Source organism: Mytilus galloprovincialis, chromosome 6, assembly GCF_965363235.1.
Source record: "Mytilus galloprovincialis chromosome 6, xbMytGall1.hap1.1, whole genome shotgun sequence".
NCBI lineage: Eukaryota > Metazoa > Mollusca > Bivalvia > Mytilida > Mytilidae > Mytilus > Mytilus galloprovincialis.
In genome coordinates, this window is record NC_134843.1 from 50,671,063 (window position 1) to 50,692,745 (window position 21,683).

The 21,683-nt window shown below is 33.5% G+C and overlaps 1 protein-coding gene across 1 annotated transcript in view; it reads right to left on the bottom strand.

Annotated features, from left to right (window-relative positions):
- Positions 1-4,985: 4,985 nt before the first annotated feature.
- LOC143079810 (GTP-binding protein REM 1-like) overlaps positions 4,986-21,683 on the bottom strand; it is a 28,484-nt gene continuing 11,786 nt past the window's right edge. Inside the window, exons 2-4 of the mRNA XM_076255417.1 lie at positions 17,755-17,840; positions 7,577-7,760; positions 4,986-5,707 (exon numbers count right to left, since the gene is read on the bottom strand). Coding sequence (XP_076111532.1) covers positions 5,451-5,707; positions 7,577-7,760; positions 17,755-17,840 — 527 coding nt within the window. The 3' untranslated portion in view covers positions 4,986-5,450. The remainder of the gene's footprint in view (positions 5,708-7,576; positions 7,761-17,754; positions 17,841-21,683) is intronic.

Genomic DNA, 21,683 nt, shown 5'->3' on the forward strand with positions numbered 1-21,683 from the left:
GTTGCCAAAGCAGCAGTTGATGGTTATATCTACAGATTTGGGTGTCCGTTGAATGTGGATGGTAATTTAATGTGGAACCTTTATGAGCTATTAGAAATTTCTAAGACAAGAACCACAGCCTACCACCCAACTCCTAATGGACAGGTAGAAAGGTTTATATACCTATATGGAGTTATTTTTCTTTCAGAACGACAGGTCATTCTTTTTTCAGAATCAACCCGGACGATACCATGTTTCATTGAAATATGCTCAAAGGCATGAAATAATTACCTGTGTGGCGTCATTATTTTCCTTGATAAACATGCATTACTATGATTTACTTCAAAACTTAATTCGTCTAACAGTTTTTTGTTGCCGATTTGAAAATTTATTTTTTAAAGTTCAATCGATGATAGGTGTAAAAGAAACCGTCATTGTAGTCCCGCATTTTAATTTTAGAAACAAATAACGTGAAGTACGTGAAGTTTTGTTTATTTATCGCTACAATAAAGAAACGTTATCATATATGTCAGATAAATTTTAATGTAGACTTTCATAAAATAAATCCAGATTTAACATATTCGTGTGTAAGATTTTGAAAATCTTATTAAGTCAAACTGAATAGGTTGATTGATTTTTGGTTGCTTGCTTAACGTCCAGTGGCAAATATTTCATGCATGTTCAGAACGATACACACTGAATAGGAAATCATACTGTGACCTACATGTATTTATATTCGTCTTCGTTTCAGTTCTTAACTTTTTAAAATTTATGTATACCTTTTACTCTATCAAATGATCAACTAATAAGATAATGTTATATTCTATTGAATAACATTAACGTAACTCACGAAAGGGTCGGGTGCGGACTGGATGGTATATAATTATATCCTGATTATCTTTTAATAAAATTGTATTGCTATTCAAAATACAATCTTTCTGAATTTTTCATTCGATTCAAGTAAAATTGTTAAAAAAATTACCACTTTTCCCAGATAGAAAAAACATAACAAATAGAAAAAAAACATACCCATCCCGCTTTTCTATAAGGTAAGTGGTACAATAAATTACTTACATTGTATCTTGTATTTGTCATACACCGTTATCGGATGGTAACAATACATTTGTGTCTTACTTCATGCAGTTACAGTAATATTTTTATTGTGTATGGATAATAATTTTTAAAAGGTTTATATCTAAATTATTTAGTGAGTTTTATTTCACATTCTAAATGAGCCGCAGGGCGTATTAAAACCTGAACGCATTAGAAAGGAATATCCCACTTAAGTGTTGTCAGTAAAATAGGATACTAAATTTTACAAATCTTAATAAAATTAATATTTTTTTGACGGTATATAAAAAACATCGAGGGGTGTCAGGATTGATCAAATGAAAGACCGACCGGAGGGAGGTCTTTCTTTGAACAATCCTGACACCCCGAGGTGTGTTCTACGACAAGAAAAACCTTAAAATATGCATTATCTATAACATAATCGTACAGTTATCCAAATAATTAGATGTTTTTTAAATAAGAAATAATGTGAATGGGATGTGCACCTGCAACAATTAGTAGGAGCCATCCGTGCTACAGAGAATAGACAAACAGGATTCACACCGAACGTTATGATGCTGGGACGTGAAGTTTTCCAGCCGATAGATTTAATGTTAGGAACTTCAAGACATACTTCTAAAGATCCACCTGAGTATATTAAACAGTTAAAGGAAACATTATATGAAGTTCATGAATTGGCAAGAGTTAATTTACAGAGAGCCCAAAAAAGACAGAAGAAAGACTATGATTTAAAAACTAACCAACAGAAGTATGATATTGGTGATAGAGTACTTAAAATAAACTCTGCTACCAAAGTGGGTCAGACCCCAAAGTTTAAACAACCCTTGAAAGGACCTTATATTGTCAGAGAAGTAAAATCTCCAGTACTTAATAAGATACAAGATAAGAAAACAGAGTCTGTGGTTCACCATGGCCGACTTAAGATGTGTTGCTTCACAGAACTTCCCATTTGGTTAGAAAGATTGAGGAACAGCAACGTACCAATAGAGAAAGAAGATTCAGAAGATTTGCATGATACCTATGATATTTCTGGATTATGTCGGATTCTCTGACATCGGAACCTGATATTAATTTGACACATGATTTACAGGATATCACTCTGGAGTCTGATACTCTGATCCCAGATCAGGGACATAGACCCGTTATCCAGAATAAAGACGAATTGTTAGAGCACTCTACTGACCTGGATCATACATTTATATATGATGTCAAAGAAAATAACACAGAAACATCTACTGCTAGTAGGGAGAGACGGAGACGTCAGTTACCAGCATATCTTGCAGATTACGTGCAAGATTGGGAGTTAGAATAGACCATTCGCCGAAGTATATTGGTAATATATATATGTATAATAATTGGTTCATGGTTTTTAATATTATTTGTATTCAATGAATTTTGGTATTCACTGAATTTTTGCAGTATGGATGAAGACTTGGATTATGAGGACTACATCTCAGATAAAGATGAAACAGAAGCACAGGAGACTAGAGCAAAACATATTAATGGGGCAACTTTAGTAAAGAAACGAGGCCGTAGCTGTCCTTTGTGTAAAGGTAAATTCACACACCCTAGAAGGCACACTCTTCGCTCACATTTGCCATGATGGTATTTATCCCCAAGTACAGCATGCTGGAGTCGCAAACTTCAATTTGGACAAGCAAGGTTTGTACAAATACACATACAAATACACATTGAAGACCTGTTGGTGACCTTCTGCTGTTGTCTGCTCTATGGTCGGGTTGTTGTCTCTTTGGCACATTCCCCATTTCCATTCTCAATTTTACATGATCGAAGTTCACTCCTCAGATGATGTTGGCTGTAGGTACACAGAAGAACAGTATGAACAGAAGTGGGTTGAGTTGATTAATGGCTACTTAAAATGTATTTGGATTCAAAGAAGTGACACAAGTCTGTGATTATGTAAACCAAAACAAAAAATATAGAGATTTATGTCACCAATCCACCTTTCTTGAGGAAGACGTTTCTCCCATTCTTTCATTCAACCGTACAAATCATTTAGAACCGGATACAGCCTACATGAAACCATACCCTGCCGTCTCTCTATCTTCTCTTCTCCATTGCAAAGTACTTTCATTACTCACTTTGGATTCTGGTTACCTTGATATATCTACACAACAACGTCTACAACTATAAATACCTCCAGTTAAAATCAACTACTAGTATGTGGATTCACATTTTCATTTGGAAAAAATAAGGAGGAGAGTCGGATCTTCTGACTTTCCGCAATTTAACACTGATAAAGACCAGATAAAAAACTTTCTTCAATTTGGAATTTCAAACTACTGTTTCCCTAAGAAATGGCCAAGCAGTTCTGAACGCGTAAAAATTAGAGAAGATAAAAGGGTAAGATTGACTTTCGGCTTACATCCTAGAACAGTTAACCATGAAAGCCCAAGAACTCTGCAGATATGGCTAGAGGAATTAAAGGGATTGTTGGACTCCAAGAAAGTAGTTGCGGTAGGAGAATGTGGGTTAGATATAACTGACAGACCATCGTCAAAAGATTTTGAAAAACAAAAAGATATCCTGAGAAAGCAGGCAAGAATTGCAAAACAGAAAATATTACCTGTGGTCATACATTGTCGGGGAAACTATGACACATCCAACGATGTCTCACAGCAAACTTACCTGCAGACCGTCATATCCACAGACATTGCTTCAATGAATCGTATGCGGAATATATCAAATGGAAAATTGCATTTCCAGAGGTAAAATTCGGAATATCCCCTTTCCTACTCAATGAGTTAAAATACCCCCAAATTAGGGAATTAGTATGCAAGATGGAACTAAGGGACCTGCTATTGGAAACAGACGCACCAAACCTACCAGGAGCGGATGGAAGTACTGGTTCTCCATTGCCGGTGAAAGATTTGGCTGAAGAGATAGCCAACCTCCACAATGTCTCCACAGAGGAGGTGGCCAGGATAACAACAGATAATGCCAAGAAGTTATACAAAATAACAGAACTGTAGATAACATATTACTTTATGTATAGGATAGGTTTTAGTGTAAAGAAGGACAAATTTTACCATTGATTGTTTGATAATTTTAATCTGTGGACATATGTAAATAGTCTTATGGTGGAATTATAAGGAGATGATCACTCTTGCTGAAAACGGGGAGGAATGTTGTATTGATAGTTGGTATTTGGTCATACCGGAAACCGGAAATATAGATCAGCTGACAGCGGGAACTGGACGATTTGAATCAGTTACTTGCAAACAACCTCTGTGTCTAGACGTATACTTAGAACTAGAGACTTGATTGATAACCTAGTTGGTTGGATACTCCCGACTAAAAGGTAACTCGTATATTCCCACATTCACACATACTCATTCTTTCACCATTCGCCCATTTACAACACATATTTGTTTTTCGTACATTTTTTTGTACATAAAATAGGCCGTTAGTTTTCTCGTTTGAATTGTTTTACATTGTTATTTCGGGGACTTTTATAGCTGACTGTGCGATATGATTGTTGAAGGCCGTACATTGACCTATAGTTGTTAATTTCTGTTTCATTTTGGTCTCTTGTGGAGAGTTGTCTCATTGGCAATTATACCACATCTTCTTTTTTACATTATAAAATTAAGTTGAACTAGTGTCCGCCATATTATGATAGTCATATTTGAAGTTACGATCATCACGTTGACACCAGTGGAAATTTACTATAATATTGAAATCATAGAATGTGTAACTGTTGTTCTAAAGCTCGTTAGAAAATTTATTTTTTCTTATTTTTGTGAGTTAACATTTGAAGCATTTTTAAAATAGTCATACTGTTGATCTGAGTTAAGTATTTGAAACATCATTCCAGTCAGCTAAGAGGTATTTTTGAAAAATTAATTCTGTTTTGTCATTATGTTTGTGTATGTGGTGTGCTTTGTTTGAATGTAATATATTGTACCTTGTTTTGTAGAGAGGGCTTACATAGGCTATGCCTGTTGCCCAATCCAATTCAATTTATTTGAATAAAATATTGTTTAAACTAAACTAAAAAGCTCGTTATAAATCGCTTTACAGTTTCTGTTAAAGTGTCATACTTAAAGATCGATTATATATGCAGCACAATTTTTTTAATTATTTAATTTTTTTAAATGAAAAACCATACCACCAAAAAATCGAAATATGCAAACAATATTTCACAACTGATGACGTCACTTTTTCTTCACTTCTAAACTAAGGGAGTCATAACTGCATACGGTTAGCCATAAAAATCCTTTTTTACGTTAAAGGTACAAATGGGTGGTTGTAGTTTTTAGATGAATTATCATGTCATAAGTTTTGGTATATTTTCCGTTCACTGACAGCACTATTTTTCTCAAACACTGATCAGCACTTAATCCAAAGCCACTGCTGAATAAAACGAAGAATTTATTTTATAGCTGAGTCATGTTGCTGCATGATGTCTTCTTTTGTTTCTTTCGAAATAAACGTTTGAAGAATCCTTTTTGATCTTTCTGTTGTTCAGATTCAGGCTTATGAACTCGTGGAAGAGTTTTACTCTCAAGGTCATTTTTTAGTTTGAGTTTTATTTGTCTCACAATACCAACTAATAGATCATCGACTTTCAAATTCAAACCTGCTGACGTTTCAATATATTTACAGGTATACTTTTGTGCAACAGCTCTTCCGTCTACAAAAAATATTTTTTTTTTAAATCATGTAAAACAAGAATGTGTCCTCAGTACACGAATGCCCCACTCGCACTATCATTTTCTATGTTCAGTGGACCGTGAAATTGGGGTAAAATCTCTAATTTGGCATTAAAATTAGAAAGATCATATCATAGGGAACATGTGTACCAAGTTTGAAGTCGATTGGACTTCAACTTCATCAAAAACTACCTCGACCAAAAACTTTAACCTGAAGCGGGACAGACGGACGAACGGACGAACGAACGAACGAACGGACGGACGGACGGACGCACAGACCAGAAAACATAATGCCACTCTACTATCGTAGGTGGGGCATAAAAATGTAAAATATAAAGTATAACTGTTGGGGAAAAAAGTGCGGTTTTTATTAAAACCGTGAATGACCATGAAATATAAAATTGAGAAAGGTCAAAGACACAACACCTAACAAAAGAACAGAAAAAGCCTAAAGCAGCCAATAGGTCTTCAACACAGCGATATATACCGCACCCGAAGGAGGGTTACAGCTGTCCCCTAGACAAAATTGTGTACGTGTTCAGTGAGAATGAACGTCTTACCAGGTTCAAAATTGAAACCAATTTTATTTCTACAATTTCCTTGCCAACGGTACTTGAATGTGTATTATTATTATAGCTTCCACTCTACTGTAACATTTCAATTTTCAAAAAGAGTAACCGAATCATACTAAATAAAGCAAAGTTAACCCTAATGAAGCATAGTTCTGTAACACTTTGTTCTTCATAGAATATTTGAGTCACTAATGAAAAATCAAAAGGACTTAGAAGGCACTCAAAATTCATCAAAGGTTTACAAGTGTGTGAGAGAGAGATGCAGCCCTGTTTTTCTTATAACATGATTTACCAGATTTATAAGTCATGCATTTGAGAATTCTGTGGAAACAATCACGAGTGGGTTGCATGTTACATAAATCTTTGTCTAAGAACACCGCATATATTTTCCAAATGTCATAAACCACAATCTCGTCCTTTTCCCTCAATTGTAAAATCATTGACGTGTTTAACATAGCATAGTCCATTTCTGATTATATACATATGACGTGCCTCGGTACTTATACATCTCGCTATTTGTTTAATGTAAGCTGTGATCAATTTTAATCATTATTGTTTCATTTTTGCTTATGCACTTTGTCTATTTGACATTGTGTTTCTTTGTTGAATTAATTATTTGTTTTAATACTGATTAAAACTGTATTACAATGTTGACTGCTGCATTCAAATTTTTGAAGTTTTTTAACCTATTATGTCTGTTTGTCTTGCTCATGCACATGCACACTGTTGTCAACCTAATGGAATTAAATGCGACTGTCATACAAGTGAGAGTTTTATTTAGTTATAAAACCAGGTTTAATCCACCATTTTCTGAATAAAGGAAATCATGCCTAAACCAAGTCAGGAATGTGACAGTTCTTTTCTATTAGTAAGATGTGTTTGAGCTTTGATTTTCCCATATTTTAAAGGACTTTCCGTTTTGAATTTCACTTGCCGTTCGGTATTTTTGTAATTTCACTTTTAAGCATGCAATAACGCATTCTAATAGTAGATTAGGGTCCGCCAACTTTTACGAACCACCTGAGTTTATCCCTGGCTTTTTGTTGTGGTAGACCTCGTGTTGCTCAGTTTTAGTTTTCCTATGTTGTGTTTTGTGGAATTGGTTTGTATTTTTGCCATTTTCATGTTTTGCCATGGTGTTGTCTCTTTTCTTAAATTTGTGTGTTTTAATGAATCATGTGGTTTCGGCTGCCTCATTTTTTTTAACCGACATCTTCATCACATATAAAAAATATATTAGATAAATTTTAAGGCTAGTTTAAAACATGTTAATCTTACCATCAGTAGTTACGCGTCGTTTTCGGACAAGGTCGACTTTGTTGGCTACAAGAATGCAGACTCTGTCTGTCTCTAGATTGTGCCGCAAGGTATGTAACTTGTGTTTTGCATAGTTGAAAGAATGGATGTCTTGTACGGAATAAACAATAATAAAAGCATCGCAGGCACTGCAAATTGAAATGTCCTAAAATGAAAACAATGATAAAGTCATGAGTAAATACGTTAAAATAAGCAATTGCAGCCAAAAGGGTCTTTGGTGGACAGGTAAATGATCATTGCCCAGTGAGATGTAAGTTGATTTTAAACATATTTTATTCATTAAGATATGAAAAGGATTGAGCAACAGGCACAGCCTATAAAAGCTCTCTCCATATTACATGTACAAGGTATAATTCAATCACAACAACTGTATTTAAAATAATGCAATATAGTGGAACATGCATGCTACTTGTGAGCACACACGAGCCAATATACGTTAACAGTGTTACTTACTAAATGCAAAATATATTTAAATATATAGGCAATTAATCATCAGTTATTTAAAGTACCTTGAAACATGCAAATATCCTTTATAAGTCATTAGAAATATATATATGGCTTGAAAGAGACACTAAGCTTGCTTAGTGGAATAAATGAATTAATGTTGGAGTGTAGAAAAAAATAAAAAAAAATAGATGAAACAAAAATTAAAGTAAGTTTCAAACAAAACGTTGAGTGTCACTGATATATTTCTGAACAGATTTAAAAATAGCAATATTCATATCATATGAAAATAATCTGTTTCCAAAAAGTAGTAATTCAATATTTATGTCAATATTATCAACAATGGAGTAAATGGAATCAAGAAGGATCTGTCTTACATCATTATACTTAGGGCAAATAAAAAAGAAATGTTGGTTATCCTCAACAGGATGGTTACAGTTTGTGCAAAACGTGTTCTCGGATAAGAACTGATTAAACAAATGAGATTTAAGGTTGCTAGCATTATTTGTGAGTTGACAATGACTGATATTTAGTTTCCTTATCCCATAGTTGAAAGGTTTAAATATATCATCAGTCCTATAAAACTTATCTAGTCCACTTCTAAATATACCCAAACTTGGTGATTTATGTAAACTCAAAGGAAGACTATTCCAAAGTCTTATAGTGGAAGGAATGAAACTATTAAAATAAGAGCTAGTTCTAGCAAGAGGCGGGTGAAAAGTGTTATTTTCATTCCTCAAAGTATAAGGGGTTTGTCTGGGAAGATATGGCTGAACTAACTCATATAAGTATGCAGGTGTCATCCCATTTAATATTTTGTAGAATAGTATAAGCTTATGTTTATTACGTCTATTCTCCAGAGTTTCTAAACCTAATTCAATATAAAGTTTTTGTCTGGAGGAATTACGTCGTAATCCTGTAATAATTCTAGCAGCTTCTATCTGAATATTTTCAAGAAGCTCAGTCTCATGCTGGGAGCAATTGCCCCAAATAACATCACCATATTCTAATATAGGTCTAATAAAAGCATAATAAATACGTATAAGTGAACTCCTATCTAATAAGAGTTTAACTTGACGAAGCACAGAAAGACGAGAGCATGCTTTTTTATAAATAATATCAATATGCGTGTGCCATGAAGCTGATGACTGAAATGTTATCCCAAGATGACAGTGTATATTTATTTTCTCAACCTCTTCACCATTTATCCCAAAAAAATACAGGTGGACGCTCCCTTTCCCTTCTAGTAAATACAATATTTTTAGTTTTCTTAGAATTAAATTGAACAGCCCATGATTTTGCCCAATTTGAGATAACATCCAAGTCATCAGTCAAAGAAGCAGCCGCTACAGCATGATCATCATCTACTATGACAAATAAAGAGGTGTCATCTGCAAAAAGTCTAATATCAGGTAAGTTTCTTAAACACCATGTAAAAAACATTGTATACAAAATCGATGAAAAACGGACAAAAATAAATCTGTTGTATAATTCATATAGAAATAGTTACAAACAAAAACAACGATGAACAAAAGAACAATAAACTTGGTAAGTACGTCTTATTAAAATATAAGACAATGAATAAAGGTATATTATCAAAATAGGTCATCATGACTTCTGATCAATGTCATAAGTGGATCCATGGAGTGGCCTGGGGGAGCGGGGGGTCGGGCCCCCCTTTCGTGGAAAAAAATTGGTTTTATATAGGGAATCACTGACGAATGACTGGAGTGCTCCCCTTAGGTCAGTCAGCGCCCCCCCCCCCCCCTTTATGAAAAGTCCTGGATACGCCACTGAATGTTGATCTTAGATCTTATAAACTTTTCTTTTCTGAATACTACAGAAGTTATGTCTAGTACACTCAAAATAACCACCAAGGATGATTTTCACACTGAGCCACAGTACAAGTGTCACAATTTCATCCGATGCTGACTCAGCAAACCTTCAAAAGGACATTGACAAACTAGCTGTATGGGAAACAAAATGGCTCATGAAGTTTCATCCTGATAAATGTAACGTTCTCACCATCTCCAAAAAGCGAACACCAGCTAAATACAGTTACACACTACATGGCCATAACCTTGAACATGTCACAGCAGCAAAATACCTGGGATGTATCATTGCATCAGATCTCAAATGGGGTAAACACATTAGCAACATCTGCTCCAAAGCAAACAATACCATCAGTTTTCTTAAAAGGAACTTAAACATCTCCAACAAGTCTATAAAAGAAAAAGCATATGTGTCCCTCGTCAAACCAACATTGGAATATGCTAGTTCAGTATGGGACCCGTACCAACAAAATGATATTTATAGATTGGAAATGGTCCAAAGGAGGGCAGCAAGGTATGTTACTAACAGATACCACAACACTTCATCTGTTAGTGACATGCTTGAACAACTAGAATGGACTACACTACAAGAACGAAGAAAACAGAGCAGACTGATAATGATGTATAAGCTTAATAACAACTATGTAAAGATTGATACATCAAATAAACTGATACCAAACGAAGGTCCTTCCAGGAATAACAACGAAAAAGCATTCAGAATTCCATCATGCAAAACTACAGTTCGGAAGGAGTCATTCTATCCTAGAACAATAAGAGAGTGGAACACCTTGCCCAACTGTAAGGTCTCTGCCCCGAGTCCTGAATCTTTCAAGGCTCAGCTCCGTCAGTAATTAAATTGACATGTTTTTATTTGCACTTGTATATAAAATTCACCTAGTTTTTGTTTTTGTTAAATTAAATTTTTTTTTTATATACATGCGCGCACTCCATAAATGTGGCAGAATAGTCAACCAGTTGACGGTGGCCGCTTACTGGAAGAAGAAGAGTGTATTTTATAGTTAAATATGACTGTATTAAGTTAAACTTAAATATCTTAAAACAACAAGAACAAGAATGTGTCCATAGTACACGGATGCCCCACTAACACTATCATTTTCTATATTTAGTGAATTTTGAAATTGGGGTAAAAACTCTAATTCGATATTTAAATTAGAAAGATCATATCATAGGGAACATGCATTCTAAGTTTCAAGTTGATTGGACTGGTCTTCAACTTCATCAAAAACTACCTTGACCAAAAACTTTAACCTGAAACTTGCACTATCATTTTCTATGTTCAGTGGACCATGAAATTGGGGTAAAACTCTAATGTGGCATTAAAATGAGAAAGATCATATTATAGGGAACATGTGTATTAAGATTCAAGAGGGGGGCAAGGGGTTTAACTGTTATGCTGTTATGGGGCAATTTAATTCTTTGTTATCTGTTATTTTGAAAATATATTTGCTGTTAGCTGTTATTGTCTTATTCTTTGTTAGCTGTTATTGGGCTTTTAGTTTTTTTGTTATCTGTTAATTGTGATAATGTATTTGCTGTTAACTGTTATTGAAAATTGGAATGTTAGCATTTTTTTTTTACAGTCAATATTCGGTATAAATTGAAGATCATTGGCCATTGGGGTCTACCATTTACTAATATGTTTGTCCCGTATTCAGAGAAGGATTCCATTAACATATACCCATCACAGAAGTGAGGTCCAGGACAATTCAAGTATATCTTATGATTATCCTTTGTAATAAATTCCATTTTTTTTATGAATGTGTATTTAGAATTATCTTAATTTTTTGTATGAGAATAATGTTCCTTGTTTTCCGTACGAACATATTAAATTAAAACAATTCTTAATATGACAAAAAGGAAAACATATGGCCAGGAATATCTGACAAGGATCTCAATTAAGGACTAGGTCCTAACAACCACTTAACCTTTTATATAATATGGTACATAGACTCAGCTCTGTAAATAGTTATCAAAGGTACCCGGATTATAATTTAGAACGCCAGACGCGCGTTTCGTCTACATAAGACTCATCAGTGACGCTCATATCAAAATAGTTATAAACCAAACAAATACAAAGTTGAAGAGCATTGAGGATCCAAAATTCCAAAAAGTTGTGCCAAATACGGCTAAGGTAATCAAATCCTTAGTTTTTTAGTAATTCTTTTCAAAGCAGAACCAAATGCATTGTACAATGAAAGTTCCAACCATGTACTTGAGTCCGAAGCTGCACATAACTCATTACAAACAAAAATTTATTTCGTTTGAAGCTATTGTTTCCATACTAAACTATGTATTCTACTTACTAGTACACTTGGTACAATCAAAAACCTCAGCTGATAAAAAATTGTTCAAATAAGGCGTTTGAAAATAGTGGAATAAATTGCTTTTAGAATGTCAAAATTCGTTCGAAGTACTTGATAAATTGCATGCTTATAATTGGTGCTTTTGATTTTTCTACCCTATTATATACCACTTTGCCTCATAGTTTTATTAAGAAAAATTTACACACCTCATTAAATGGTCATTTAGAAAAAGTCAGAATATTCAAACTCTTTTAGGTCATTTCTTTATTAGCAACAAAGGGAGCTTCAGTCAATATATATAAACAATACACCAACGTTTCATGAGAACTGTTGAAAACATTTTTGTGTTAATGTCTGAAAACTGGAAAATCACCCCTTTTTAATTAATAAAACTCGGAAACGTAAAATCTAAAATTTATAAAAATTGAAAGTTGCCTCATGTTAATAGATATAAACAATTCACCAAAATTCCTTGCTTTGTGAAAGCATTTTTGAGATATTATCAGAAAACTGAAAAAAACACCAATTTTATTGAATAAAAACCCATTACCCAGAAACTTAAAATCTAAAATTTATTAAAAAAAAAATAAAAAAAAGGGAGCTCACGTCAATAGATATAAACAATTTCCCAAAGTTTAATGCAAATGGTTAAAGAGTTTTCGAGTTAATTTCCGACATGTTGACAACAGACGGACAACAGTATACCATAATACGTTCCGTAAACGAGCGTATACAAAATATTATAATATATTGAGTAGTAATTTAAACACATTCTAGATACATAAATTAATACTAAAAACATAGTCATAAAAAATGGAATGCATTACAAAGGATTATATCCGTAATAAGAAATACTGATTTGTCAAAGACCGAATTATTTTAATATTTCATTTACTGTTATATGTTTTTGTCCATTTTAATTCCTTGTTATCTGTTATGAGCCAAATCAATTTGCTGTTTTGCTGTTATTGGGACCCCCTTGCCCCCCCCCCCCCCCCCCCCCCCCCATTCAAGTTGATTGGACTTCAACTTCATCAAAAACTATCTTGACCAAAACCTTCAATCCTAAACGGGACAGACGGACGAACGGACAAACGAACGCACAGACCAGAAAACATTTACTATCGTAGGTGGGTCATATGAACAAACTATAAACATTTCTCATTGAGTGTCATCCTAATGATATGATAACCGTTATCACAAGGTAGTTGTGGCGTTCCATATTTATACATCCAGGTTTATTTATTGACCCTGTGAGAAGGCCTGAAATGTTTTAATAGGGATTGTCATTTGATGAAAAAAACCATTTTAAGGTAAACTTACTAATGTCATTTTTATGTATCTTCAAATCAATGCGTTAGAAAAAGACTTTTATTTTAGATTTGCAAAGTATACCAAAGTATGTCGAAATTTCTTTTTCAAAATGACCTTCTATAGAAACACAATAACATACATCTTTTCATGTTTGATTGGTTGATTGTAAAGCGCAACTTTTGGGCTATTACGTGGCGGCCAGTTTTTATTGGTGGAGTAAGCCGAAGTGCCCGGAGAAAACATTTTGTTTACACTTGCAAATGTGTCATATGTTCAGACAAACCTATGCTCATGTAAGAAAATTAGAGCATGAACTTTCGTTTTTCTATTCCCATGTTAGCTGTTGACATTACTTTGCATCAGACCTATTCGCTGTTGTCCTTTTTCGATTGTTTTCGTTATTTTTAAGAATATTTTTTAATGTTACTCCTCTGAAAGTTTATACCGGAATGTTCCTTCGGGAATCTGGACTTAGTTAAACAAACAAAAAAAGAAAAAAAGTATTAAATATCAATTTCATTTTCAAAGGTAAAAAAAAATACCACGTAAGCTATGCAGGCTCTTATGAGCCTCTTGTTTAAATATTTTTTGTTTAAAATTGATGTGTACGAAATCAAAAGAAATGGATTTAAAAAGCCAGGAACCTGTTGTTCAGTGGTTGCCGTTTGTTGATGTACTTCATAAGTGTTTCCCGTTTCCAGTTTTTTTATAAAGATTAAACTGTGGGGTTTCTTGTTTTACAATAGTCATTATGGGGTCCTTTATAACTTGCTGTTCGGCGCAAGTCAAGGCTCCGCGTTGAAGGCTGAAATGTGACCTATAAGTGTTTACTTTTACCAATCGTGACTCTGATGGAGAATTGTCTCATTAATACTCATACTACTAGTATATCTAATGCACTAGTAAACTGAAATACGCTTAGCTCGTTTCAAAGTCAGACGCTATAAACTTTTGAATTTTGTTTTATGATTAAAATGGCTACAGCCAGTAGAACATTTTGCGGTGTGTGTGAAACCCAGCACGTGGTGAAAGAAGCTGCCTTCTGGTGTCCGGAATGCGACGAAGGGATATGCACATCATGTGATCATGAAAAACACCATCGAGCTTTAAAAGGTACAAGAAACCATGAAGTAACTTCAATAGATAATTATAAACAAATACCGCCCACAATCGCACGTATAAACCAATACTGCCCAGAACATGACAAAAAATATCAGCACTTCTGTTCTCAACATGAAAAACTTTGTTGTCCACTTTGCATTACGACGTGTCACAAAAAATGTGATTTATTTGCAATTGATGAAATTGTCAAAACGTCAAAGAATTCCAAATTATTTGACATCATGGAACAAAGTTTAAAAGAAATGAAAAACAACATAGAAAGAATAGTGGAAGACCGGAGGCAGAATTTAGAGATAATTAAAAACCAGCGACAGAGATTCCAGACAGACATACAAGAGATACGTGATAAAATAAACACACATCCAGACAAACTTGAACAAGAAATTCTACAGGATATAGAAGCTACAGAACAAAAAGTCGTGTCACAAATAGATAGATTCGTGCTTAAAGTTTCCAACCATGAGAAAACAATAGATGAGCTACAAAAAATATATCTGCGACGAGAAAGTTTGCAACTGACCTTCAGTCATTTTTTGGCGGTAAAATGTTGGATGCCAAAATCAAAAACGAAAAAGAGTTTATGATGTCTTTACTAGAAGACCGAAGCTTGCAACAAATAAATTTACAATGTAGAATGGACGACAAGATGGTTGATATACTGTCCATGACGAAGATTGGAGATATATCCGTTGTTACAAACCCGCCAGCTATCACCATAACGACTGGTAGAGAAAACCAAGCTCAGGAAATATTACCGACGAAATCAAAAACAATCGATGACATCAATATCATCACACTAAAACGATTTGAGGTATCGAAAGGGAAAAAAAGAATAGCAATCGTGGGTGCACTATCATGCCTTCTGGTAACGTTGTCTTTGTAGATCAAAACAACGATCGGCTTATAATCCACAACGAAAATGGATTGTTTGTTTGTGAAATACCTGTATCCCATTGGCCTGTAGGTGTTACATGGATTGATAAGAACACGGTAGCTGTCACACAAAATGCAGAGCCTAATCACATAGAAATCTTTAACATCGTCAATAAAAAGATTGTGAGCCATATCAAAACATCCAATTTGTGCTACGGCATTACAGATGAAAAAGGAGAATTAATGTATTATGAAAAGGGACGTGGTACTCAAATAGCAATAGTAAAAGAACTGCCACCACAGTAGTTAAAGCGTGAGATAAAGTTGATGGAGAGTATGCCTTTAACTATGTTACAACATCAAAAGACAAGATATACCATACAAATTCTGAATCAGGTACCGTTACATGCTACACATGCTTCACGGGACAGAAGGTTTGGGAATACGAAGACGAATCATTTCATGAAGTAGCAGTTGATAACGACTCCAACTTGTACGTGGTATCCAATGAGAATAACAGTATCGTCGTACTTTCACCAGACGGGAAGCTCGCGTGTCGATTGTTAGGAAGACTATATGGGATACAATGCCCTTGTGGTATCTATTTTGACAAACGTAGAAATATTTTACTGGTGACAAATTTATGTGGAAGAGACTTTTTGTATAGTATTCATTGATCCACTGAAAATCATATATCAAATAGTTTTGAACAGTCAGTGCATGGATTTTCTTCAAAATTGTCAATTATAGTAAGTTTTTGAAAAATTGTAAAATTCATCCATGTACAAAATACTTTTTTCTCAGTACCGAAACAGTTTTTTTTTAAATATAACGCAATAAAGCCCAATTATTTGGACTTGTTTTTTACAATGAACTTTAATGTGCATATTGTTGTGTTTTTGTTTATTCCAAATTGACTAGAAGTATAAGAGAAGGGTTGAGATCTTACAAGACATGTTCAACACCGCCGCATTTTTGGTATTGGCATGTAATATTTATATGTTTCAGAGTTTAGTATGGCGTTCATTTCGCTGAACTTGTATATATATCATTCTTTATGGGTCAGATGTAGCGCACCTCCGGTGTGGGATTTTCTCACAGTGTTAATGAACAATTGATTGCCATAGACTCTTTTCTAATCTTTGGTCGGGTTGTTGTCTCTTTGACACATTACCCGTTTCAATAAAATACAACGAATCAGTTTTGTTTCTTGCTTTCAATGCTTAATATTGAATTAATATTAACAGTATGATAAAAATTAAAGGAGAAATAAAGGAGGAAATTAGCAATTCGTTTTCTTTTCCCCTTCTTCTTTTTGCGTCATGGCTTTGTCTGATTGTTCTAGAATATGAATTTGTATTTTTCGCTTCTCTTATCAAAGGAGTAGGTCCGGTAAGGACCGATTTTGGCCTCAAATTTCAGGTTCATCTGACGAAAGATTTTGACCACTTTTTAAACACTTAAGTGTCTATTTTATTTGAATTAATTAGTTTATGTGAAAGATTTTAACAGATTTAGTCATTAAAAACGATCCGATTCAAGCTCAAATATGAAAAATCTACCTAATATGCCGGAAAATGTCACTTTTCAGATGGTTTTTGGTAAAAATGAAAATGGCCGCATCCGTGTTCATCCTCAACCTTTATATATGTTATGTATTATCATAAAATACAACTTACATTTCAAAATTAAGGATGAACACGAATGCGGCCACTTTCGTTTTACGCGAAAACCGTCTAAAATTTAACTAAAATGCTAGAATTATGAGGATTTCAGTAATTTAGCATGACTTAATGGTTGCTAGTACCGGATATATGTGCATTGTATTGTCAAAAACGGCCCATATTTATGTAGCAGAAGCATTCTACTGTCCAATAAATAACTAAAGGTTTACATTTTAACAATTTTGTAAAACTGCTATATTTTGGGGCCAAAAAGGGGTCTTACTGAACCTACTCCTTTATTCAGCAAACGCACATCCGTTCTTTAAAAAATTTAACAGCTAAAGAAATTCGTTGTTTCAACATACACGCGATCTATTAAAGCATTTCATATATTAAAAACTCCAGTTTACTAATAAAGGTTGTTGGTATATGAATTAAGGAGATGTGGTGTGAATACCCAGGAGACAACAATCCACCAGAGTTGAAATGAAGTAAATGTGGGCAATTATGGCCAACCGTTCGGCCTTCGACAATGAGCATATGTTTACTCTACAAATGGTACTTACTACTCTTTCTTCTGTATCTACGAATTCAATGGTTGTTTCTTCTTTATCTATGATAACTGTGATGTGGTTTGGTTCATCGATATGTCCTAAAATTCACAAAATCAAAGTATTAACGTGATGGCAAAATGTTTGTGAATATCTTGACTAAATTGCTTAATGAATTGGTCATTAAACAGATGAAAAACACAGAGCAAATATAGGCATAATATTTTATTTTTTTTCATTGCTGAAGGCCGTACTTTACTTTTTTGTCATTTAGTCCATGGTGCAGAGTTATCTCATTGGAAAAAATACTATATATTCTTATTTTTATATTGATATTTGATATTAATTTAATTTCAATGTTTCTGATTTTTTTTAATTAGATTAAAGATAAATGATGAAAGAGACCAACCCAGAGTTTAAAAATATATATAGCCACTGTTATGTGTCATCGATTTTTCGTTGTCATTAAAAAGAAAATTTAAAACTTTTAATTTCCATAGTTTGGAAACAGTCTGTTCCTAACTCTTCATTTTCCACAACTCAATAACGATGTCATTAGAATCTTAACTTAGAAATTATTATCTATTTTCTATTGCTTGTTTTATAAAAGGATTCAGGATAATGTCAACATCGTACAAGTATGATTACTCGTTCTTTGACAATAACAAACATGTTTACTTGTACTTTGTTATAAATAACCATGTCTTTGATACAAGCATGAGTTTATAGTGCCATGACTGACAATGTGTGGATATGCGCAAGTCATTTGTTAACATTTACGACGACAAAACGTTTTTACAGATGTGTAAGTTGTTTTGTACATAATGTGATCAGAAGAAGAGGAATCCAAAAGATGATAATGAAAGTGAAAAATAAATCTGTTCGGCAAAAATGTAAATACATCTGCAAGGACCCCATTGGCGCTTATTAATTTAGTTTTGAAGAATAAATTAGAAAAACAAAATGTTCCTGTGACTGAAGATGTCAGTATTTAATTACAGCAAACAAAAAGTATATGAACATGCAGCAAAAGTTGCTCTAAAATGCAAGCTAGCAAATTCTGAAATCTAAAGTTGAAAAGATAATTTTGCATTGCTTCTCAGCTATTAAAATATATCTTCTACATTTTGTAAAATATGAATTTAATGTTAACCTATTTGCAAACCTAAATGTATAAGCTTTAAAATAAATGCAACCGAACATCATCCGATGATTCAGGAGCCCTGAAGTTATTTATACTGAATACCGGGGTGAAAAAACTTGCCAGTTGAATGTAAACAAAACAGTGCGCTCTCGTAACCTTGGTGGGTCATCGGTGCTGACTGCCAGGATCTCCTGAAGTTATGCTTTATTACCTGACAGCCTGACAGATAGAATGTTATGTTGGGTGTGCTCTCTTGATTCAGACAAATAAATGTGATAAATATCTTTAATTGATTAAGAAACTAACCAGCAAAGAAATTAATTAATAACTAATGTGTTCCTGCATGCATCAGCTGTAGATACGATTAAGGCTAGAAACCGGGGTTTCGAATATTACGTGTAAAAACTAATGTTCACGATTTGATCTGTGTACTTATGGTGTAAACTAACATAAACATAAGGTTTCTACTCTCTATTAGGCTAATATTTTTAATGTTCGAATCTGTCTATTTAAAAAAAATCAAAAAAATTCTTTGCTTAAAAGCGTAAAACATTTGAAGGAACGAAAGATACCAGAGGGACAGTCAAGCTCATAGATCGAAAATAAACTGACAACACCATGGCCAAAAAAGAAAAAGAAAAGACAAACAGACAAGTACACAAGATACAACATCAACATAGAAAACTAAAGATTTTTGGTATCCTTAATTTGCATACTTAGTGCATGACAACTTCATTTCTTTACTTGAACTCAAGAGTATATCGAAAGGCACAAAAAATCAAACCTATATTTTCTAGCCACTAGTAGTTGGTGCATAACAATAAAATGAACAGACGATGAAAACTCGACTGATTATGACAAAATCACATTAAAGTCTTTCTCAAATTTATAAGTCAGCATGTGTCTCAGTAAAGAAATAAATAGAAAGGTTATAATTGTCGTTGTCTTTTACTACGCCCACAGTGTTACAAAACGGTAACATTGAAGCCTTGTTAAAAACAAAATAAGAGAGATGAGAGACGCTAGATTATGAAATGGATGATCAAAACTATTTTTAACACTCGTCATACATATTGTACTTATTACAGAAATATGTTAAACGTTGGTGATAAAAGATAAAAGCAATGGACTCATTTGCATGGAATTTCTAGAGGCATGATAATTGTAAAGAACCAATAAATGTGACATATCATTTGTGTATTGCTAATTTTCATGATTTATCGCCCAAGTATTTTCTTGCAAGAAACATGTAGACATAAAATCTAATAATAAAATCTCTTTGTATACAATGCACTTCCATTATTTTGATATGCATGCACAATTAATTTCAAAGTGATAATGTCTGGTTAGCTTCAAACTCCAATACCCAATACAGTGAGCCATCAACTCAATTTCAGCAATAGAGGGGATCACAATAAGGGTTTCTACTGCAGACAATAAGGGTTTCAACTACAGACATGATGTGGAGACGTTTATTGGGAAGCGTTGATATCTTTTATGGACAATATTTATAGATTTTATATGAATACATTATTTATCACGTTCCATACTTTTTATTTTAAGTCCTTTGTCTTTATTTTAGTAACGATAATGTAATATTGAACAATTCATTGATTTATTGTTAATGTGTGACACTACTTTCAAAATATCTTGAATGTTCATTGTGGTATTTTTTTTTATTGTTGAACCCTAGTTCAACTTCTATTTGTTTACTTTTCTACAGTTTTGGACCGAGTTTATTTAATCTTTCGCTTATTGACCACATTCTACTTTTAATAGATAAATTTTGGCTGAATTAGTGTTTTTTAAAGTTATTATTGGTAGTCCAGCCTATTTACCAATTTCAACCAAGGCTTTGTCACATAAATATATTTACAGGTAACATTCTACTGTATATGTACAGAGACGTCAGTTCTATGGTCTTTTTTTTATATAGGAGATGATTTTCGATAATCGACAATGATTCTATCGAGTGTAGCGAGTCAGTCAAAAATATTTTGGAACGATTTGATAAAAAAAAAACTTAATTCATATCGTTTTTAGTAATAAATAAATTTGGTGTATTTACTGTCTTCTGATTGGTTAAAAGGATTAGTTTTATTTTCAATGTTGTCAATTTTTATGGCGACACGCCCACTCTGACGTTGTGTATTCATACGCCAACATGTGTGTACGTACGTTGTTATTGTTAATATAAATAATATAAAAAGTTCTTTGAGCCTTATTTTTGTTAGAAATTTATTTATAATGAATGGCAATAATTTATTTTGAATTTATTGACCCATAAAATAATTTTTTGACTCTTCGCATTTTACATAATCCGCTTCGCGGATTATTCAATGTGAAGAGTCAAAAATTAATTTTATGGTTCAATAAATTCAAAATAAATAATAGCCATTCATTAAATGCATTTGCAAAGCCAACTTCTGAAGAGAACGTGTATAATATTATTGACAGTGAATATCAAGGAAAATACCAGGGTCGTCTGCATCTTGATTTATTAGTTTAGTTACTCGAGACATCTGAAGACCTTCCATACACTTGCCAGATGATAGAAGGAAAGTAAATGACATCATTGCTTGCTTTTAGAGATTCAGAATGTAGCCTACTATCCATTTCAATTCCGACAAATTACGACTTTTCGCTGATGATAGTATTATTTACCGAGAAATTACATGTCACCAAGACTGCCCAAATTTACAAAAAGATCTTAATGCAGTATTTATTTAGAGCTAAATGATCAGAAATGCACAATTGTATATGTGTATAAATCTATATGTTTTAATACGACTGCAAAAAT